The sequence below is a fragment of the Lutra lutra genome, chromosome 13, assembly GCF_902655055.1.
Source record: "Lutra lutra chromosome 13, mLutLut1.2, whole genome shotgun sequence".
In the NCBI taxonomy this organism is placed as follows: domain Eukaryota; kingdom Metazoa; phylum Chordata; class Mammalia; order Carnivora; family Mustelidae; genus Lutra; species Lutra lutra.
Window position 1 is genome coordinate 68,824,216 of NC_062290.1, and position 23,548 is coordinate 68,847,763.

The 23,548-nt window shown below is 42.8% G+C and overlaps 2 protein-coding genes across 6 annotated transcripts in view; both read left to right on the forward strand.

Annotated features, from left to right (window-relative positions):
- SLC44A1 (solute carrier family 44 member 1) overlaps window positions 1-11,038 on the forward strand; it is a 203,236-nt gene extending 192,198 nt beyond the window's left edge. Inside the window, exon 16 of the mRNA XM_047699922.1 lies at window positions 9,623-11,038. Within this exon, the coding sequence (XP_047555878.1) occupies window positions 9,623-9,637 (15 nt within the window). The 3' untranslated portion in view covers window positions 9,638-11,038. The remainder of the gene's footprint in view (window positions 1-9,622) is intronic.
- A 2,067-nt stretch (window positions 11,039-13,105) lies between these two features.
- Window positions 13,106-23,548, forward strand: part of FSD1L (fibronectin type III and SPRY domain containing 1 like) — a 69,166-nt gene continuing 58,723 nt past the window's right edge. For 3 of the 5 annotated variants that reach the window (XM_047700231.1, XM_047700232.1, XM_047700233.1), the window contains exon 1: window positions 13,106-13,184. In XM_047700231.1, the coding sequence (XP_047556187.1) occupies window positions 13,131-13,184 (54 nt within the window). In that variant the 5' untranslated portion in view covers window positions 13,106-13,130. Of the gene's footprint in view, window positions 13,185-17,414; window positions 17,642-23,548 lie in introns of those variants that run through there. The other 2 variants (XM_047700235.1, XM_047700236.1) reach the window with 1 other exon arrangement.

The following is a 23,548-nucleotide window of genomic DNA, read 5'->3' on the forward strand; positions in this document are numbered from 1 at the left end:
TACTTGCTTCCACATGTCTCATGCCCTCATTTGCCTCAGGTCTCAGTACAAATTCAGAATTGAACCTGAAAAGAGCGTGTAACTCTGACCAGTTCCAAGAGCCTCCACATGTCCATCCCAGCATCCTCAAATTCATCTGATAAATACTTATTGAATTCCCAGTCTCTACTGTGCACAATAAACCAGTCTTTTTTTTTTTTTTAAGATTTTACTTATTCATTTGACAGACAGAGATCACAAGTAGGCAGAGAGGCAGGCAGAGAGAGAGGAGGAAGCAGGCCCCCCAGTGAGCAGAGAGCCCGATGTGGGGCTCGATCCCAGGACCCTGGGATCATGACCCGAGCTGAAGGCAGAGGCTTTAACCCACTGAGCCACCCAGGTGCCCCAATAAACCAGTCTTTTTTTTTTTTTAAGATTTTATTTATTTATTTGACAGAGAGAAATCACAAGTAGGCAGAGAGGCAGGCAGAGAGAGAGGAGGAAGCAAGCTCCCTGCTGAGCAGAGAGCCCGATGTGGGGCTTGAACCCAGGACCTGGGATCATGACCTGAGCCGAAGGCAGCGGCTCAACCCACTGAGCCACCCAGGCGCCCCAATAAACCAGTCTTGATGGAGGACTTCCATTTCTGGCCTACTTCCAACATTTTCCAAGGTTACCAAAAACAGTACTTTGATTCTATTATCATTTTTCATCGGCTAAAAACAGTTAAATGGTGGCTCTAGTTTTTGAATTGTTGCTTTATAGGCCTTCTCTTTGTCAATAATTACCTTGTAGGCCAACTGTCTGTTCAGACCACTCCTTGTTAGAAGTAATAAAACCTTATCATTTGTGTATAATAGAATGCCTGTTGTTCCATTTCACTTTGTTGAAGGTAGCTGGGGGGAGGCATCTGCAGGATTGAAGAAAACACCCAAAAGGATATTATTTTATTAATAAAGTATATGGAAGGGGGACAGAGACAGTGATTCTCTGGGCCTGGAAGTTTTATCCTTATTTCTTTAGGGACCAAAAGGCCAAAGGTAGAGTAGCATGGTACAGAGTTTGTGTCTGGTAACATTCTATTATGATGAGAGCTAGAACAAGAGCCATAACCCTGAACTTTGGAAAAAAGATGGTTTTCTGCTCAGCACAAGTTTTATTGCAGTGCATTACAGAAAACCCAGAAAGACAGCCCTGACTTTTTTTTTTAAAGATTTATTTGTTTGTTTATTTATTTATTTATTTATTTGAGAGAGAGAGAGCATGTGCACACACACACCCTAGCCAGAGGAGGGACAGAGGGAGAGAATCTAAAGCAGTCTCTGCTGAGATGTGGGACTTGATCTCATGACCCTGAGATCATGACCTGAGCCAAAACCAAGGGTCAGATGCCTAACTGACTGAACCACCCAGACACCCCAAGACAACCCTGATTTTTAAACAAAATTTTCCTTTTTAAGTTGCTTAAAATCGAGCCTTACATTTGCCATAATAAAAACTAAGAACTTCTGCTCATCAAAAGACACCAGTAAAAGAGAGAAAAGACAAGCCACGGATTTGAAAAGTGACATTATTCAATACACATTTGATAAAGAGTTCCTATCCAAAATTTATAAAGAACTTCTGCAAATGAGTATGAAAAAGACAACCCAAATGGTTAAAAGACTTGAACAGGCACTTCCCAAAAGAGGACAGTCAAATGCTCAGTGAGCATATAAAATGTGCTTACCATCTTCAGTTATCTAGGACACGCAAATTAAAATCACAATGTGATACTACTACCCACCCGTCGAAATGACTAAAATTTAAGGTGTTGGCTAGATTGTGGTGCAACTGAAACTGTCACTCACTGCTCATGGGAAAACAAATTGGTTCAAGCACATCGGAAACTTATTTGCTGTATTATTGAAGCTAAAAATAAATATATGTCCAAAGATCCAGCAAGTTCACTCCTGTGTATATGCCCAATGGAAGCGTGGACATATGTGCGCCAAAAGATATGCTTAATAATCTTCATGAATGGATTATTTATAAGAGCCAAAAACTGGGAAAAACTCTATGTCAACTATATTTCAATTTAAAAAAATAGTAAAGGGTTGCCTGGGTGGTTCAGTTGGTTAAGCATCTGCCTTGAACTCTGGTCATGATCCCAGGGTCCTGGGATCAAGACCTACATCAGGCTCCCTGCTCAGAGGGGAGACTGCTTCTCCTTCTTCCTCTACCTGCTGCTCCCCCTGCTGTGCTCCCTCTCTCTCTCTCAATTAAGTAAAAATAAATAAAATCTTCAAAAAAAAAAAATTAAAAAATAGTAAAAAGTGGAAATTATTCATGTCCACAATATTCAAATGGATTAATAAATCGTGGTATATTTAAACAATAGCATACTACACAGAGGTGAAAAAGAATGAGTTACAACTAAATTGAAACAACACAAATAAATCATGCAGATACAATATTGAGCAAAAAGCTAGACAAAAGAGTACATACAGTGTGATTTCCTTTAACTCAAGTTTAAGAACAGGTAAAAGTCATCTATGGTAAAACCCAAGAGAATAATGGTTACTTTGTGGAGGGTTTTTACTGAGATGGGCCATGAGGGAGTCTTCCCGGGTGCTGGAAATATTCTATATGCCAATCTGGATGTTATATGGATACGTACACATGCAAAAATGCATTAGGCGTGTATACTTAAAATTTGTGTACTTTATTGCATTTAAGTTGTCATTAAAATTTTTAAATGTATATTAAAAAATAAACTTTTCCAGACACCATCCTCTATTCTGCGAAGTCAGACAACTGCCTCTTCTTATCCCCAGCAGACAGCTAGCGGGATATTCTCTGAAGAGGCTAGAATAGAATTTAAGGGGATATAAGAAGCAGAGCTACCACACTTAAATCAGGGAGATTAATTGGAAGTCTGCATACTGGTAGAGAGGACCTGAGGCCTTCTTCCTTCTTACAGCTCCTGGAATCCTAGCAACTGGGCCTTTGCCCACTAAGTTCGAAATTGGAAAATTATTCTCTGAGGAACCCAACTAGGCCAAGGGAACATATCTAAAGAAACTAACACAGGTTCTCCAACTAAAAGGCCCAGCCAAATCACCCTTGGTGAAGCACTTCAATTCTACCTACATATAAAAAACTTCCAACTAGCTTTTCATGCCCCAATCTTTTTTTTTTTTTTCTTTTTAAGATTTTCTTTATTTATTTGAGAGAGAGAGAACGCAACCAAGAGAGCACAGGTAGGGGCAGGGTTAGAGGGAGAGGGAGAAGCAGACTTCTCATTGAGCAGGGAGCCTGATGCAGGGCCACTTCAGGACCCTGGGATCATGACCTGAGCCAAAGGCAGCTGCTTAACCGACTTGAGCCACCCAGGCACCCCTCAAGGCCCCATTCTTGAATAAGAATTACCAGACCCTTGAGGCAAGTCTCTATGACAGGAGAGAGATCAAAACAGAGAGAAAACAACAAAATGACTTGGAGGAAACAGAAGTAAGGTAGAAGATAACATTTTCAAAAGAACTAAATTCAAGGTATCTGGGTGGCTCAGTCAGTTAAGCAAACAACTCTTGATTTCGGCTCAGGTTGTGATCTCAGGGTCCTGGGAATGAGCTCCATGTCAGGCTCCATGCTCAGGGGGAGTCTGACTGAAGATTCTCTCACTCCCTCTCCCTCTGCCTCTCCCACTGCTCTGTCTCTCTCTCTCTCTCAAACGATTAACTCTTTTTTTTTTAAAGGTGCTAAATTCAGGGACGCCTGGGTGGCTCAGTTGGTTAAGCGTCTTCCTTCGGATCACGTCATGATCCTGGTGTCCTGGGATCGAGTCCCACATCGGGCTCCTTGCTCGGCAGGGAAGCTGCTTCTCCCTCGGCTTCTGCCTGCCTCTTGGCCTACTTAGTATCTCTCTCTCTCTGACAAATAAATTAAATCTTTAAAAAAAAAAAGGTGCTAAATTCAGATAGATAATAGAAGAGATTATGTAGTAAAAATAAATTGTTATTTAAAAGAGGAAGACTCGGGCGCCTGGGTGGCTCAGTGGGTTAAAGCCTCTGCCTTCAGCTCAGGTCATGATCCCAGGGTCCTGGGATCAAGCCCCGCATCAGGCTCTCTGCTCAGCGGAGAGCCTGCTTTCCCCTCTCTCTCTGCCTACCTCTCTGCCTACTTGTGATCTCTATCTGTCAAATAAATAAATAAAATCTTTAAAAATAAATAAATAAATAAAAGAGGAAGACTCAGAGAAAAACAGAGCTCTTGAAAATTAGCAATAGAACAAAAATGTAAAACTTAGGGGACACCTGGGTGGTTCAGTTGGTTAAGCAGCTGCCTTCGGCTCAGGTCATGATCCTGGTGTCCTGGGATCGAGTCCCACATCGGGCTCCTTGCTCATTGGGGAGCCTGCTTCTCCCTCTGCCTCTGCCTGCCATTCTGTCTGCCTGTGCTTGCTCTCTCTCTGACAAATAAATAAATAAAATCTTTAAAAAAAATGTAAAACTTAGTAGAAGAGTTAGAAGATGAATTTGAGGAAATTTCTCAGAAAGTCGGGCAAAAACAAGGTGGAAAAGATAAAATTAGAGATTCATTCCAGGGGATTCAATATCCAAATTACAGGCACTTTTGAGAGGTTGCAGGGGAAGGGCTGCTGGGAGGGAGGAAGGAACAGAGAGAAAGGGAGAGGAGGAGGGGAGGGGAAAAATGATATACATAGAAAAAGGATCAAGAATCAGAATGACAATGGCTTTCTCAGCACAGCACTGATAACTACAAAAAAAAAAAAGGAAGGACACCTTCACCAAAATTCTGAAGGAAAACAGTTTCCATCCTAGATTCTCCACCTACCCAAACTATGAAATAAATGTGAGGGTAGAATAAAGACCTTTCAGATATATAAGGAATTTACCTGGGATCATACCAATTATACCAGATCATAATCAAAGACAACTGATCACTGTAAATGCTTTCTACATTAAAAAAAAAAAATAATCATGATCAACTGTTTTTATTTCAAGGAGTTAAAATAAAAAATTAAGTCAGAAGAAAGCAGGATGATAAAAAAAAATAATACGTGAGAGTAAAACTTGAAACCATTTAAATTCACTTTTTATTCAACAAGTATGTACCTGGGGTCTACTTTTTGCCAGCGCTGTTTGGCTTTTATTATTTGAGAGAGATGGAGAGAGAGGGCGAGCATGCACTAGCAAGGGGTAGGGGCAATGGGAAAGGGAGAAGCAGACTCCCGGCTAAGCAGGACCCCTCCCCTCAACATGAGGCTACATCACAGGACCCTGGGATCATGACCTGAGCCAAAGGCAGAAGCTTAACCGACTGATCCCGCCAGGTGCCCCTTCCTAGCACTGTTTTAAATGCTCAGAGTCCAGTGGTGAATACAGACAAAAGGGAAAAAAAAGAAAACAGAAAAAGTCTTTCCCCTTTTAAACTACATTAGGGAAATGTTTAAATAATAATTATACATCTGCTTAATGAAATATTATGTAACCCTTAAAAATATACATAAATACCAGAGACATAGGAAATGTTTATAATAAAATGTGAGGTAAAAAGAACACAGGCTTGGACAAAGATAAAAGGGAATTCATAATCCTGAAATAGGTATGCTACAATGGTGAAATTATGAATAAATTTTTCTTTTTGTAAAAATTCATTTTAATTTTATACTGGGTTTTTAAACAGACAAGGGAAACGTCAAAAAGCTTAAAAAAAAAATAGAACCGGTAAAAATCCTATGTTGGCTGTTTAAAATTCTATGCCAAGCATTTCTTTTGGAAAGAGTTGCTGTCAAATATGTTTAGTATCTGAAATCTTTATAACTATTAGCTCTTTGCTAATGGGATACTATTCCCTAGTAGGGTACTAAAGGATACGGAATTTAAGTTGTTTCCATCTAAAAAACTGTCTGACAAAAGGGTATTGTTTCTCTTCCTTAAGAGAGAGAATGGGAAATTACCCACTCCTGGTGGGAAAAATATGGCCATTTGTTTAGATGTTACCATGAACGCCTTCTTTTTACTCCAGCTACGCAGGGGAAAATGAGGGTACCGAAAGGAATGCAGAGCCAATGTTAAATTGGAGGCTAGAAAGGGCACTTAAACTTTGCCTATTAATTAGCTCTATTAGCTAATGAGCTCTATGAGCAAGTTCAATAGATAGACTCCTGATAATTGAACCAGAGAAAAGTCAATGGCAGCTTAAAGGCAGCTGATACCATAGTTTTCCATAAAGGACACTCTAATATTCCTGGCCAGAGGGAATAATACCGGCAGTCATGTTACTGAGGTACTTTCCACCAGTGGTGGTGAGAGCTCATTTTAGCACCCTCTGTATCAAACACAAGATTTCGGGAAATCTCTGTGTGAAGTCCTGTGTAGAGAACTGCGGTTTATTGTATAAGAAGCAAACTTTATTGGATTAGCTAATTAGATCTAGTCTTGGACATGAAATCTGGGCTCCCAAAGGTTCTGACATAAAGGGAAAATTCAGGGAGTCTTGCAATGAATGTTATAATAATGCTTCGGGATGAGTTCGATACTGTTAGATGCACAGCATCTAACTTTCCTATAGCCCCTACTGTTCAAGGGCAGTAGGAAAGATAAGGATTGTCAAAGTGTCGTATAAAATCGTATTCAATCAGACTACACACATCATAGAGATTTATGTCTTACTCTTTAATGGTTCAGAAAAGTAGTATAGACAGAGTGGCATTAATAAAACAAATGTGATAAAATGTCAATGATTGCCAATCTTGGTGAAGGTGATACAGGAGTTCTTTCTCTTTTTTACAACTTTTCTAGAAATCTAAAATTATTTCAAAATAAAAGATCAACAAAAAGAAGGGAAATTCCTAGTTTGTTAAGAGTTTTGTTTTTTTTTAAGATTTTTTTTTTTTATTTATTTGACAGACAGATCACAAGTAGGCAGAGAGGCAGGCAGAGAGAGACAGGAGGAGGCAGGATCCCTGCTGAGCAGAGAGCCCGATGCGGGACTCGATTCCAGGACCCTGAGATCATGACCTGAGCCGAAGGCAGAGGCTTTAACCACTGAGCCACCCAGGCGCCCTTTTGTTAAGAGTTTTAAATCATGTATAAATGTTGAATTTTATCAAATTCCTTTACTGTATCTATACGGATGAATACCTACAGTTTCTTTTTAAAAAACTTTTTAAAAGATATTTATTTATTTATTTATTTGACAGAGAGAGATCACAAGTAGGCAGAGAGGCAGGCAGAGAGAGAGGGGGAAGCAGGCTCCCTGATGAGCAGAGAGCTCGATGCAGGGCTCGATCCCAGGACCCTGAGATCATGACCCAAGCCAAAGGCAGAGGCTCAACCCACTGAGCCACCCAGGCGCCCCTACACACATTTTCTTTTATACTAATAATTGGGTATATGGTGAGATTTTAGTGTTAAGCCATCCTTGATGATTGAAATAAACATGCATTTTATGTTTTAAAAAAAAGACTATATTTTTTAATATTTGGCTTCTTAAACAATATTTTACAGTCTTAGAATAGGAGGGAAGCTAACTGTAACGTTGTCCCTTGGATGGGATCCTGGGATAGAAAAGGACATTAAGGAAAATTAATGAAATCTGAATAAAGTATAAAGTGTAATTAATTAGCATATACCAATGTGGGTTCATTAATTTTAACAAATGTACATAGTGATGTAAGATACAAACAGTAGGGAAACAGGGTGTGGTGTATATGGGAATTCTCTGTATTATTTTTGCAACTTTTCTGCAAACCTAAAACCATTCTAAAATTGAAAAGTGTATCTAAATTACAAAAACAGGAGGAAAAACTTTTATGTCAATTTCAGACAAATCACAATTTGGGCCTGAGCCTAGTGTTCAGAACGTAAGACAGAAACTAAGCATCTGCCACTCTCGGATATCAGTCTAATCATAGCTTCTGTTTGTTCCAGTGGCAGGAAAAAAATCTTGAAAGTTGAAACTACAAATCGAAGTATGTAAAATCATAAAACATGGAAGTGATGAGACAGCGAAGTTTAGAAACGGTGTTCTAGAACATAGGAAAGCATCGTCACTTCTTGAGTGAGGAAGTGATGCAATGAGAGAAATGATTTAGGGATTTACTCTATCAGCAGTTTGCCAAATGGATTAAAGATGCGGAGAAATCTTTGGCAGGGGATCAGTGAAAAGGCAATAATTGGCATGGGAAACAAAAGTCTCGGAACTAAAACCCTAAAACGAAACGCAGGGGTTTCAAGCAACATTAGTCTTAGTGCCACATACAACCTGTTTTAGGTGCCTGGGCACAAGCAGGGCCTACCGGGGAGATGTGTTTCAGGGTGATCTTAGCCTGACTCCACTGCACATTTGAATCCTAGAGCCACTGTATGTCCCCTCGTTCAAGTCCAAGCTCTCTTGGCATCTTGTCAGGACTGCATCGTCCCCTCTGCTTGTCCTTGCTGCTGCCCTGGGCTTGTCTCATAGTTGAGCTGGAGTCAATGCTTCTTTTCTATTTTTAACCCATCCTACTGGGCTTTTTAAAAAGTTTTTATTTGGAAAATATTTCAAACTTATGAAAAGTTGCAGGGATAAGAATGGTACACAGAACCCTACGGACTCTTGTCACACCTATTGTTAAACATTTCTCTTCCCCCCCGTATATGGACACCCAATATTTTTGAACCATTGGAGAATAATTTGTATACATCACGGCCCTTTAGTCCTAACTACTTCATTATGTATTTCCTAAGAATAAGGATATCCTTTTATAAAACCACAGCACATAGCTGTCAGCTTTGGTACACTGTACGCAGTCAGTTTCTTGAACTGAACCGAATGATGGAAACACCCATCTTCCGGGTTTGACCTGTCCTACTGCTGAGTCACAGGAGACGAACTCCAGAGTCTCATGTGAATTTCAGGTTTGGCTCTTGGAGAGTATCACAGATTCAGATTTTTCAGATTCCTTTTGAATTTGATTCATTATGTGTTTGTTTGACTTCATTGTTCAGCTATTCTGAAAACATCTTTTTCAAAGAATAACGCGGACACCAACACTGGCAAACACTAACAGGACAATCATGATTATTCAGGGACTGTTCTTAATTCTCACAAGTGTAAAGGAACATACCATGAGGGGCGCCTGGGTGGGTCAGTGTGTTAAAGCCTCTGCTTTCGGCTCAGGTCATGATCTCAGGGTCCTGGGTTTGAGCCCCGCATCGGTCTCTCTGCTCAGTGGGGAGCCTGCTTCCCCCTCTCCGTCTGCCTGCCTCTCTGCCTACTTGTGATCTCTCTCTCTCTGTCAAATAAATAAATAAAATCTTAAAAAAAAAAAAAAAAGGAACATACCATGACTATCTTCATTTTATACGGGGGGGGGCGGGGCGGGGGTAATGTAGAAACGAACCTTAAATAACTTGACTCCAGATATAAAGCTGATGAGGACAAAAGATCAAGATTTGAACTTAGGGTCTTATTTGTTAGTGTGTGTGTGTGTGTGTGTGTGTGTGTGTGTGTGTGTTTGTACTTAGCCTTCTTGCATTTCACAGCATTTTCTCTAAAGATGACCCCACGCTATTTCTTGTTATTGACTGATTCTCATTGTGTCATGTTCCCCTAGGACAAAAGCATTCATTTTCCTGATGTGTTTATTTTTCAGCTGAAGCGAAGGTGACTGGTCCCATGAGGCCGGAAGAATGACCTCAGATGAGGCTGTTTACACGAGGGTCTCCCACTCACCAGCTGTTGCGAGTCTGTGGATGAAGAGCGGGATCTTATTACTTGGATGGAAGCGTGCGACCGTGTTGCCGAACCACACCAGCCGCGGAGCGGATTTGGCACAGCGGGGCGGGCTAATAAATGATTCATCAGAAGATCTGATACAAATCCATCTTGTAACAGCGTCTTCAAAGTTTGCGTTGCCTTCTTATCTAGCCTCGTGTGTGTTTCTGTGATCTCTGCTGCTTCTCTCTCCAGCACTGCTAGTGGCCTGAAGGCTGGATCCGCAATGGAATTCTCCTCATTCAGGCTATTTATAGACTCAGTGTGGGTTCATAACTATTTATTGAATGCTTATTCCATGCCAGTCATTAGGCTGCATGCTTGAAAACATCCGATCTTCACAAAAATCCTATAAAGTTGCATCCTCTTCCTCCATTTCGTCTGTGAAGAAACAGAGAGAGGCTCAGAGAGGTTGTGCGCTCTGTGTCAGATCACACAGCTAGCAGATCTAGATCTAGATCTAGAGATCTAGATCTCTGTCTAAATCTGTCTAGATCTAGATCCACAGTGCCTTCACTTTAACATGCTGCTTTGCCTATCATCACTGGTATTCCTTTCATACTAGAGGCAGGGATGGGGCTGTGTATGGGAAGTGTCTAAGAGGGAGGGTCGGGGAAGCTTTAGAGGCACTGAGTAATCATGGAATTATTTTCTAAGAAAAATAACACAATGTGCTTTTAGATCGAAGGCTGATAAACTTGGCCTGTGAGTCAAATCCAGCCCCCAACCTATTTTTGTAAATAAAGTTTTATGGGAATACAGCCATCTCCAATCCTGTATGTGTTGTCTATGACTGCTTTCTCTCTACATAGTTGCCTAGTTGTGGCAGAGATCATATGGCCTGAAAAGCCTGAAATATAGACTGTCTGGGTGTTTCCAGAAAAAGTTAGCTGATCCCCGTTTTAGGTGACTTAGGAAGAAAGCCAAGTTATTATTTTTTCCTTTGGACTGAAAAACTACTTAAAGATTTGTAATGCTGAGATATTCACTGTATTCTAATGGTGGTGGCGGTGGTGGCAGAGTAAGGATGAGGGTGGAGGTTTTGGGGATCTAACCCGGGAAGCTTAAGGGACAAGGACTATGAGGGAGACATTTGGGTCTCTGGGTCCCCAGTCAACTCCCCACCCCAGACTCATCCCACTCATGTCCTTCCTATTCCTCCTGCCAAATCAAGTTTCCTAAAATAACCCTTTGCTCATGAACCTGTAAGTGGTTTCCCACTTACAACATGCTCAAATCCCAACACCCCAGCCTGGAATTTAGAGACTATAACAATCTGACCCCTACTAATCTCTTTCCACATCCTGCCTTTTTTTTTTTTTTTTAATCATGAGGAAGTCATGCCAAATTTGAATTTATGTCTCAAAGTCAATTTGTCTTTGATTTTTTTTTAGTTTTTTTTTAAAATGTTAATTCCAGTATGGTTAACATACAGTGTTACATTAGTTTCATTAGTTTCAGGTGTACAAAACAGTGATTCAAGAATTGTATGCATTATTCAGTGCTCATCATGATAAATGTACTCCTTAATCCCCATCACCTATTTCACCCATCCCCCCTCCTTTTGAGTCACTTTTTTTTTTTTTTTTAAGAGAAAGAGCATGCTGGGCAGGGTGTAGTGGGGTGGGGCAGTGAGAGACAGAGAGAGAGCATCCTTTTGTTAAAATTTTTTTAAAATTTTTATTTTATTTTATTTATTAACATATGATGTATTATTTGCTTCAAGGGTACAGGTCTGTGAATCATCAGTCCTACACAATTCATTTTTCTTTTTTCTTTCTTTTTTTTTTTTTTAAGACATCTATTTATTTATTTGACAGAGAGAGAGATCACAAGTAGGCAGAGAAGCGGGCAGAGAGAGAGGAGGAAGCAGGCTCCCCGCCGAGCAGAGAGCCCGATGCGGGGCTCCATCCCAGGACCCTGAAACCATGACCTGAGCCGAAGGCAGAGGCTTTAACCCACTGAGCCACCCAGGCGCCCCTTGTTTTTAAATTGTAATACAAACTTCCTCCCACACTGCTATGTATTTTTCAAAAATATAATTTTTCATGCTGCAGAATATTCCTTTACTTGTATGTTCCAATGTTTTCTTAATACTTCTCTGGTATCAGGGGCATTGAGGGCTCCTTTTTCTGTTCATGTCATCTCCTATCTCCATTCTCCAGAGTTGTTCTCCTCGTTCCCTCCCACCTTTGCTCGGGCTGTTTCTTTGGCTTGGAGAGGATCCTATCTTCCCTTCATGCCTGCTGTCTTAAGTTCCCCCCTTCCAGCTTCGGTTCTGTCACCTTCCCTCTTCAAACTCCAATTGCTAGGGAAAAGCCCAGCAGAATGAGAGAGATGGATTTCAAGAGACTTGTTTTCCGGAAGTTCTGACATGGCACCATCTGAATCCGACAACAGCCCGACAGTATCAAAGGCTCACAGACACTATTATTTCCTGGCGCTGTGCTCAGGAGAATGGTTTATTTTAGAAAATAATAACTGATAGGGGCACCTGGGTGGCTCAGGCAGTTAAACGACTTGACTCTTGACTTCAGCTCAGGTCAGGATCTCAGGGTCATGAGATCGAGCCCCTTGTTGGGCTCGGTGCTGGGCGTGGAGTCTGCTTAAGGTTATCTGTCTTCCTCCCTCTGCCCACCCCTCCCACCCCACCCCACTTACGCTCTCCCTCAAAAAATAAAAATAAAAACAAATAATTGATAGCTACCATATATTATGTACTTGACATAAATCAGACATTATTCTAGGTAAGCACTTTACATACACTGTCATTTATCTTCCTGACAACCCCTTCAAGTGGGTATTACTAATAACTCTCATTTTACAAATAAGACCACTGAGGTAAAGAGGTTACTGGATTGCCCAAGGCCACACAGTGGGAAAGTGGTAGACTTGGCATGTGGACTCAGTCTGGCATCAGAATCTGGGTGCTCAATTCACTAGCACCCTTTATCTCCCTAGTCTCAATCACTCCGTCTCATTCTGGCCCACACCATTCTCCAAGTATATGCAGAGGGAGAGGGGCTGCTGAGTAATGTTCTCACTAGGAACAGTGAGCCTATTACTCTGTGTTGGAAAGCCAGGCAGGGGTGGGGGGGGCAGGCAGCATCCTTTCACAATGGAGAGATCAACAGGCAGAAACATTTGCTTTGTGCTTGGTCATTCTCTGAAAAAGATGAGTCCAGAGGCATTTCGAGAGCCAAGGCAGGCTGTGATGGAAACATCTGTGTCTTCCAGACTTCACTTACCTGGTGTCTCTGGTGCCTAGCAGAAAGCAAGCCATCACACACAGAGAAGGTATTGTGACGTAGCAACATCATAATAGCTACAGTTCAGTTAACTGCCCCTTTCATGCCCTATCCCAGGAAGGAGAGGGGCCTCTTACAATGGAGCGTATGAGAGTGGGGGTGGGGAGAAGGGATACAGAGCACATTCCAGAGGTGAGTACAATTGCAAAGCTGAGTCAGAAAGGGAACGAATCATTACTGGCTTCGAGTTTGCAGCATGACAGAACCTCAGGGTTCAGAAAGATGTTGAAAGTTATCTCTGCCATCTAACCTTCCACTGCCTGATCCCCTCAGAAAGCTCTACCAGGCACATGCTTAGTCCCTGCTTGGACACTTCCACTGACAGGGACCCGCCACCAAAGTCCATTCCAGCTCTGTATGGCTGTTAGGAAGTTGTTGACCGGAAATGCATCTTCTAGTAGCTTCCACTCATTGGGTCTAATTCTATCGGTAGGATATTAGAGAACAAGTCACCGGCCTCTTCCACACCACAGCCCTAAAGAGATTTGAAGCCAATGATCATGTCCTCTCTGACATGAGAAACTTTTCCTTTCAGGCTAAATACTCATAGGCACTTTTCATTGTGTCTTGTCTCACAGTTTCCAGGCCCTCTGTCATGTTGGTGTGCACTGATTGCTGCCCATTTTGCTTAGAGCTCTCCAAGTACGGAGCTAGACCACAGCAGACCAGGATCATCCTTTTCTTCCCAGGAGAGCATAAATGTCTGAAAGGAGTTCCTAGGATCAGAAATTAGTACTCGGAGTTCAAGGGGCTTCCAGGACTTTCAGTTGAGTCTGTTTAGTGAGAAGGAGGCAGGGAAAAAGAAGAATTAGGTTTCTAAGATTGGGAAGAGAGGATAGCTAATATTTTTTGAATACTTCCTACATGACAGGCACTGCTAAACACTTAATATGAATTATCTTGTTTCATCAACTCAAACACCCCACAGGTGGTACTGTTATGATGCCTCTTTCACAACTGAAGAAACTGAGGCTTAGAGAAACCCATCGTTTTCCTGGGTTAGGTGGTGTATGCTGAGATCAGGCCAGATATTACCAGGGAGAAATGTTGGGGCTTCAAAAAGAGCAGCATCTGGCCAGTGATTATGCTTCAGAAAAACCAGGATAACAATGAAAATGGGAGTTAGGGGTGACAGTAGGACTTCTAAGCCCCCAAAGACCAAGCGGGGATAAAGGCCATCCAAGGGTGACGCAGGAGGATATGATGTACAAGGGAGTAATAATAGTAACAGTTATCATTCGTTAAATGTGTACTAAGCTCAGCGTTTTGCATATGTAATCTCCTTAATCCTCACAACCACCAAAACTGGGAATGACTGTGATCATGATCACTGCTCCGGATGAGGAAATTGAGGCTGATCTAGAGGAAAGACCCACTGAAGGCTACACTGCTGGTAGTGTCAGGATTTAAATTCAGACTGCTGACTCCAGGCCTGTGGCCCTATATCTGCTCCCAAAGGGGAACACTGTTGGCAACACTTATGGGAAGGAATGTTCTCTCCCAAGAGACGGGGGCATCTCAGAATTTATGAGGGTGTTTAGGGTGCAGGGGTAACACCTGGCAAGAGAGGAGAGAGAACCTGGTTCTGGAAGAGACAATTTTGCCAGACTCTTCATATCAGCAGTGCCAATCCTGAGTTTATTCTAACTTGATGTTCTCTCGGAAAGGCATTCCTGGAGGCCCAGGAACCTCCATAAAATAAATACCTGTGACTAGATATTCTATCTCAGAATTAGAAACCTAAGGGTTAGAACATTGTTTTTAATTGCTTGTCTTTTTTTTTTTTTTTAAAACAATTTGCTTCTCTTAGTTCAATGGTTCTGAAGCTCTAGTGTGCATCAGTAACTTGGAGGACTTGTCAAAACACAGATTCTCTGGACCTTCATGCCAGAGTTTCCAATTTAGTTAGTCTGGGGATGAAGGTTGAGAATGTGCCCTTCTAGCAAGTTCCCAGGTGGTGCTGATGCAGCTGGCCTGGGGATTACATTTGAGAACAGCGGCTTTACTTTATTAGTAAAGCTACTTTTGAAAATTTCCAAACTGACTTGGCTGTGAAAAGGTAAGTACAGAAAAGGCAAAGCAGCAGGAGTGGGGTGGGGGTGTTGACTGAGAGCCCAGCCAGGTGAGTACTGCCGCCAGAGAGTGTGTATAGGTGGGGAAAGACAGAAATCGCAGCCAGAAGAGATAGCAACCAGGGCAAGCAGAAGGCCTGGGAGAGCTGGCCGGGGAAGTCAGTCTGCCTGAAGAAACAGAGATCAGGCAAGGGCAGAAGTCAACTGGGGCAGAGCACTTGTCCAAAGCTGCAGGCTCCTGGCTGGGCTGCAGGGAAAGAGCTGGATGAGCAAGGAGGCAAGAAGCCAGGAGTGAGCTCCTGGGAAGTGACCTGTGACAGTATTCTGGCGATCACATTTCAGCGGCGACTTACTGTCTCCAAAGCCTCTTTCTGTCTCCTCCTGTGGTTATACCTATCAGTCATAAAGTGTGCAGGGGTTTCTCTCTGAAGTAAAGTCCTTGTAGCAAGAGAACTGGGGACAGCCCTAAATGCCGTTTCTTCCCCTTAGTGATGTGCCCCACAGCAGAACCTCACAGTCATGAGGTTTGACCTCTAATGTTCTGCATTTCTCCCTCACGGGAAACTGACTCAGCTGCAGTGAGTACCCAGTGCAGAGAAAGGCCTCCATGCTTGCAGGCCTGCCCTAGAGGCTGGTGCTTGGCTGCCCACTGCTCCTCATGGCATCGGGGTGGCTTGGATAGGAGGCTCCTTTCCCTTGATACCAAGAGACAGCTCTCTGCAAGTTTGCATGCCATCACTCCTTTCAGCTGCAGGAGCAAAACTGTGCATATAGGCCCACCCTGGGCCCTGGCCTTCAAGCACTGTCCACCCAGCTTGAACCAAGTCCCTGTTTTCCTTTTGTGCCCTTTATTCTGTTTCTTGTACATGTCTGTCCAGTACAAAAAAAAAAAAAAAAAAGGATTTATTGAGTGCATAGGTGGCAGGCCCTGTGCTGGGGATATAGATATGAGGAAAAGAAATTTCGACCCTCATGGAAGTCACAGTATAGAGACAATTATAGCCTTGTAGGATAAATCGTGATTTCTTAAATAGAGCTCATGCCCTCTTGGGGCCTTTGTATTTGCTGTCCTTCCATCTAGAACGCTCTTCCCCAGATCTTTGTATGGCTCATTCTCTCATTTCAGTTAAGGTCTCTTTGGAGGCCTTCCCTGACCTTCTTATGGAAAATGAAGCCCTCACAATTCTCAGAGTCCATTTAACCCATGTAATTTTTCTTTATAGTGCCTCTAACTGCCATATATCTACATATATACATATATATACACACATATATACAAATATATATATACTTATAGTGCCCCTACCACTGTGTATATTTACATTTATTTACTATATAGACACTTTTTTTCTTCTGCCTCCTATACTAGACTGTAAGAGCAGGGCCCTGTCACAGCTGAATTCTCAGTTCAGAGAACTGGTACCTAATAGGTACTCAATATATATTATTTTCCTTGTGTTCATTCATCGTGCGTGATTGCCTGGTTGGAACTCTTCTGAGCCTCTCCGGAGTCATCCAAATGGACTGATGAGGCCTTTCTGCTTGAGGAAGAACCTTTTCAAGCCTACCTCCCCTAAGTTTCTACAGTCTGCATGGTCCCTTCAGGCCAGACTGAGTAGGTTCTAGCCCCCCACCAACAACTGTAATTTACTGGCCATGAATTATGTACCGGGCACTTCAAATACGTTATTTTATCCTAACAATGCTCTGTTCTGCAAAGTCAGCATTATTGCTCTTATTTTAAGGAAGACGAAATAGGCTCAGGGAGAGTGACTTGGCCAGAATCACAGCACGATACCCAGGAGGGCTCTCTGGGAAAGGTCTACTAGGTTCCACGGTCTACCGATGTTTCTTCCACGTCCCTAAAGGCCTTTCCCATGCTTCCACTACATCCTCCATCCCAGCCCCTTCCTTGTCACCGGACAGCGGGCCTGGTCTAGCCTGGCTGCTCCTGGACAGCCAGCTTCGGGGGTGCTTCAGATGCGTGCAGGGTGGAGAGGGGGCTGATCTATCTCAAGGGTCAGAGCTTTCCTTCCCCTGCCCACCCCACGGGCCCGGCTGCTGGATACCCAGTGGTCCATTCCAAGACCTGCAGAGAGAGCGCGTGCTGGAGGAAAAAGGATGCGGGAAGGAAGGAAAGCGTGGGTCTGCGGACCCGCCGCGCTAAGGGGTTAGCACTGCCCCTCCTACCCAGCCTTGGACACCCTCCGCCCCATCCCGTCTCGCGCCGGTGCGCATGCGCACGGTGCTGTGGGCGCCCTCCCTACTGCGGGCCGCCCTTTCACCCGGGCAACCGCGGCGCGACGGTGGCGCGCGCGCTGGCTGGGCGCGGACCGGGCGGGGCCGGGCGGCGCCGGTGCAGGCTGAGGCTGAGGTTGAGGCTGAGGCGGCGGTGGAGGAGAGAGGGGCCCGTGGGGACGGTGTTGGCGTGCCCGATTTCCGTCCGTCTCGCCGCACGATTCTTCGACGCGGTTTCGGGCCCAACGGGTCTAGCCCCTGGCCATGGACTCCCAGAAAGTAAGTGGGGGAAGGAGGCGCGGGGCCGCCGACGTTGTGGGGGAGGATGACTGGGGCGCCCGGGGCCGGGTGGGCGGTAGGCGCGCGGGGCTGACCCGGCCAGGCTGGGCTGCGGCGGCGGAGGGCGAGGCTGCCGGCCCCCACCCTCCCTCCTCCCCCGGCGCTTGCCGGGCTGCGGGGACCGCGCCCGGTGACCCAAGCTGGCCTTTGGCCCTGGGCCCTGGCTCCTGAGGGGAAGAAGGGAGCTGTCCCCATTTCCCAGTCATTTTCTGCAGCGCTCTAGGCCGCCTTTGCTTCTCCAGCCTCCCCGCATGCGAGCGCGGGTTTATCCCTCCTTAGCAGAAACCGAGGCGCACGGGGTCTACTACCTGCTGACGCCGAAGCTGAGGCTGCTTCGTCGACTCAGCCTTCTTTCTTGGCACAATACGACCTGCTTTAGGTCGGGAACCCAATCTCCTTAGGACCGCGCCCCCCGCTCCCACCCGCCTCGTGACCAGTTCGGAGGCAGGTCTTGGTGTTTAGTTGTAGCTGATCTGGGAGAAGAGCTCGCAGTCCCACCCTCTGCGACCCGTTTGTTGCTAGTCACAGTTACCTTAATGGTTGTTGTGGCCTGTGCGTGCTTTCCGGACAAGTTAAAGAGAAGACTAGTAATTTCAATTAAGGGGGAAAAAAAGAAAAAACAAACAAACAAAAACGTTCTCGAGAACATAGCCAATGTTTTGAATACAGTTAGAATTATTGATATTCAGGCATAATCTCTGTATAGAAATAACCACCCTGTTCTCTTTGTTAGATGATAGTAATTGAAGTATAGTATAGTATGGGAGGCGAAGACAAGTGTTATTAATAATGTAGCAGGGAAAACAAGGGCATATCCAAGAGGCCATTCTGTTCTAATATTAGATGGAAAGCACTGGAAAAACTTACTAGAACAATGTTTTCTCAAAGTTTGCTTGGATTCACCTCCTCAAGGAGCACGGCAGGGGGCAGGGAGGCCACGGGAAAATCATGTAGTGATGTTTTAAGCATTGACTGTTATAGATTTTACTAAAGTGCATATGATTTAGTTTTAATTGTATGCGTGCATCTTGAAACTCAGTTGGGTATACTCAGTTTTCATTTCCATGACTATTAGACATCTGCAAAAAATTAACATTTTGTTTATTTGGAATATATATGTTTGAAACATCTCTGCCTTAATTTGTAAAACATTTCACAGCTTATTTAACGTTTTAAAAACTTATTAAACTTTTTAGGTAAAAGTCATATGATAGGTGAATGGATATTAATTCAGGGCAGGTGGAAGGGCAGAGACTTGGGTTCCATGGTGCTATTTACTGGGTCTGTGATACGGAGCAAATCCCTTAACTGTGATTAATCTATTTCCTTGTTTATGCAGTGGAAGTAAGAATATTTTATAGAGTTAGTGTAAAAATCAGGTAAAATAATTCATTATGAAAACAAGGTGTTTTAAAGTTTACAAGGTACTAAAGTACTCTATGTGTTTTAAAGAGTATTTTAATATGGATCATCTTATTTGCCAGGGCACGCATTATCCCTCACTTCAGTAAGGGCTGGAGTTGGAATCTGTAGGTCCTACAAGGTCCTACCACTAGCCATAAGGCTAAGATTTGAACTTATTTGGTCTCATTCCAAATGGTGTTTTTTTTTTTTTTTTTTTTAAGATTTTATTTATTTATTTGACAGAGAGCGCACAAGTAGGCAGAGCGGCAGGGAGAGGGAGAAGCAGGCTCTCTGCTGAGTAGGGAGCCAATGTGGGACTCCATCCCAGGACCGTGGGATCATGACCTGAGCCGAAGGCAGCCGCTTAACCTACTGAGCCACCCAGGCGTCCCCCAAATGGTGTTTTTGAGTAGCTACAAGTACCGCCAGCAGTTTCCCCAGAGGTGGCAAGGAATTAGTTGTTCTTTGTGATAACTTTGAAAATCCACTTCTCAGTGTTAGAAAATGTGCTGAATTTCATTTCATTTGTTGGTATCAAATAATATTTCTAATAAAAAACTATTTTCTTTTATAGCTTAAAACAAATACCGGGTGTTAATACTTATAACCAATTTATTGCTGTCAATTTCGGCATCTTTTTCTCATGAATTACTGCAGGATCAGTTATATACCTCAACTAATAATGAGCTGTGTATCTCTTTAAGTAAGTAGTACACCCCAGGCGTGATTTTTCTTCCATGTTATAAAATGTTATAATGACAGGCACCTGGGTGGCTTAGTCGGTTAAGGGTCTACCTTTGGCTCAGATCATGATCCCAGGGTCCTGGGACTGAGTCCCTCATCGGGCTCCTTGGTCCGCTGGAGAGTCTACAACTCCCTTTACCCCTCCCCTCTGCTTGTGCTCTCGTTCGCTCTCCTGCTCTCTCTCACGCACGCACACACTCTCTCTCTCAAATAAATAGAAAAAATAAAATAACATGTTATAATGAAAATAGTAGCAGGGATGATACTTTAGTCATTGTAAGGAAAAGGGGGAGGTACTGCAAGTGGTAAATGGTGAGGATGGCTTGAATATATACACCTGTTAGTAAAGAATTGGGATCTGGGCTTTACATTATTAAAGAGGATGGCTTTGGAGCCAGGTCTCCAGTATTACTACCAACTATGAGCTGAATGAACTTGGGTAATTTGCTATGTGTCTCTATTTTCTCATCTATAGAAGAGAGATAGCAATTGTACTTACATCAGAGGGTTATTGAGAAGATCATGTTAATTTTTAAAAATCCTTGGTGCCTAGCACACATCGAGTACTGCTGGCTATTGTTATGAATTTCATAATCCCAACTTCAAAATAACTTTTTCCTTTTGTTGATAATTTGTGTAACTATTTTTCTAATCCAATCTACCATTTTTAACCTTTGTCCTTAAGTTTTAAAATACGTTTTCTGTTTTTGTATCTGTAATAAGTGATTTCAAATGGTGGTGTCAAAGAAGAGTTGTTGAATCCTAATTGAAAGAGGATTGGGAGTTGTGACTCATGCAGTCTGACAATAGGGGTTAAGTTAACTGGACAGTCTTACAGAAGCTTGATGGTGGCTAGTCAGCAGATGGATTAGCTTGACCAGCTGCTTTTTTGTCTGTGAAAATAACTTGGACTTCAGTCTTGTGTTAGCAACAGATGCTCTGTTTGAGTAGAGGAAGAAAACATAATTGCCTTGGGTGTGTAAGGCATACTGTTGGATACAGAAAACCGCAGTATTATCTCCTAGAAATAAACAGAAGGATTTTGTTTATATCGAGTTTCTGGGACACTTTTGCGAACAGGATGTGTTACGGATAGGTGGCTTTGTTTGATACTCAAACCTTTTGATTATGTTCTTAAGTGGTTTTAAGATAAAATCCCAAAGGTTTCTGTACCTGAATAAATGCGTATGTTCAAAGAAACCAAGGAAACAACAGACATTTACACCTTTCTAGAATCTTGGCCCTTAGAATTTGATAGTTTAAGGTTTTGGAAAGGAGATCATTTGTATTCATAGGGGTTGCTGTTTCTAGGAAAGGTACATGCTGTAGGAATAATAAAGGTGGAAAGGAAGGGCCAGCCCAGAGGAGGGATGTTGTCAAGAGCATACATTGTAAATTGTTGGGTTTATCCTACTTTTTCCTGCATTTTCTTTACTTGCTATTTGGAAAGTAGAAGGTGAGGATTGACTTTGCAAGAGGGGACAAATGTAGGTTGGGGAGATTGAACTGAATAGGGGGAGTTTTAAAGCATGACAGGCTGTAGTAAGTAGCGGTCTACACATGGCTTCCTTATCCCAGTTTCCTCCTCTACGCTGGTATTAGCTCTTCTTTTCCTTCATATTGTTCCTTAGCAATTCAGAGACCTCCATCATATCCAGACAATCAACCATTTCCATGTTCCAAAATTACTTCCTCTTCTCAGTCAAAAAAATATATTTCCCGAAGAAAAGAAAGAAAAATGAAATTGAGTATTGTTCTGCATCCACTATTGTGTTAGATTGCTTTAAACTCTCATGATAACTTACTCCAGTTGCACATCTATATAGAAAACCAAACTCAGAAGCTAACTGACTTCTTCAGGGTTGCACAGCTAGCAACTGATCGTCTACATTCAAGCCCTGTCTTGCTTCACGACCCAAGCTTTTTTCATTACCACTCTTCTTTCCTGAATCCTTTGTCTTTAATGGTGATATGATTAATTAAAATTTGGGATGTTAATAGGAATGAATCCCTATAGTGGATTTTTTTTTTAAAAGATTTTGCTTATTTCTCTGAGAGAGAGAGAGAGACCGCTCCTGCATGTGCATATGAGCATGGGGAGGGGCAGAGTGAGAGGGAGAAGCAGAGTCCCTGCTGAGAAAGGAGCTTAACCTTGGGCTGGATCCCAGAACTCTGGGATCATGACCTGAGCTGAAGGTAGATGCTTAACCCACTGAGCCATTCCAGTGCCCCTATAAAATAGTTTTTTGTTTTTTTAAAAGAAGCTAATTAAATCTAGGGAAAATCGTTGATAGAAAGTAATAGGACATGATTAATATAAAACCCTGGAATTTGGTCTGTCTTGATGCCCTGATATGATCATTATTTTGTGTGTGTGTGTGTGTGTGTGTGTATCTGTATCCCCTCTCCTGCTCTTTTTTGTTTTTGAAGGAGGGTCTTAGCTCTCTAAAGTAGAGCTGTGAACAGGAAAGTATACGTTGAATTTTATATACCCTATCCAAACACAACTGCAGTCATTCCCATGGAATGGATCAAAGTAATCTGGGATGTACAGGCATAAGATACCCTCTTCAAAGGACCATACTGACATACTCTTGATCACTATATTTAAATACAGATGTGTTCATTTTTTTATTGAACTTGGCAGTTTAAAAAAATTGGAAATAACAGTTGACCCTTGAACAACACAGGGATTAGGTGTGCTGAAGTGCCCCTGACACAGTTGAGAATATGCATATAACTTTTGACTCCCTCAAAATTTAACTACTAATAGCCTACCTTTTTTTTCTTTCTTTTTTTTTTTTTAAGATTTTATTTATTTATTTGACAGAGAGAGAGATCACAAGTAGGCAGAGAGGCAGGCAGAGAGGAGAGAGAGAGAGAGAGAGAGAGGGGAAGCAGGCTCCCCACTGAGCAGAGAGCCCGATTCGGGGCTCGATCCAAGCACCCTGGGATCATGACCCGAGCTGAACGCAGAGGCTTTAACCCACTGAGCCACCCAGGTGCCTCAATGTGTCTAAACTTTTAAAAATCTTTGGTATGTATTGCCAAATTGCCCTTCTGTACGGTTGTTAGTTTATACTGCCACCAGTAGGACCTGAGTGCACACTTATCTTATCTTCATTCCCATTGCACCTCCCTCAGTTAGATGGTGGGACCTCTGGTTTCTTTGGCTTCCTAGAAATGGAACAACCAATTCAGAGGTCACTGTGCATGGCTAAGGCTTCTTTAGCTTGTCACTCATTATATTTCTTCAAATCCTAGGTGGGAGAGTACTTCTTCTGTCCTTATGTCTTACAGCTAGGCTCAACATTGAAAGGTACAGTTCCCTCCCGGGTCTTTTATTAGATTTTTTTCTGTGGATCACCTCAGTTGTCTCTGTAAATAGGTAGTGTTCCTACTAACTGTTTCAGTGTTAAGAGAGGGCATAGCTTTCTACCATCTAGCTATTTGTAGTAATTAGATTCCTGAATTCCTCAGCAATCTATAACTCTCCATTTTCAGCTCTTCACATAACATCTGAGCAAATACTCTTCTTTGTGTTGCCAGAGCTATGGTGAGCTGGTGAGATTTTTTTTAAGATTTTATTTATTTATTTGACAGAGATCACAAGTAGGCAGAGAGGCAGGCAGAGAAAGAGAGAGAGGGAAGCAGGCTCCCCACTGAGCAGAGAGCCCGACGTGGGGCTTGATCCTAGGA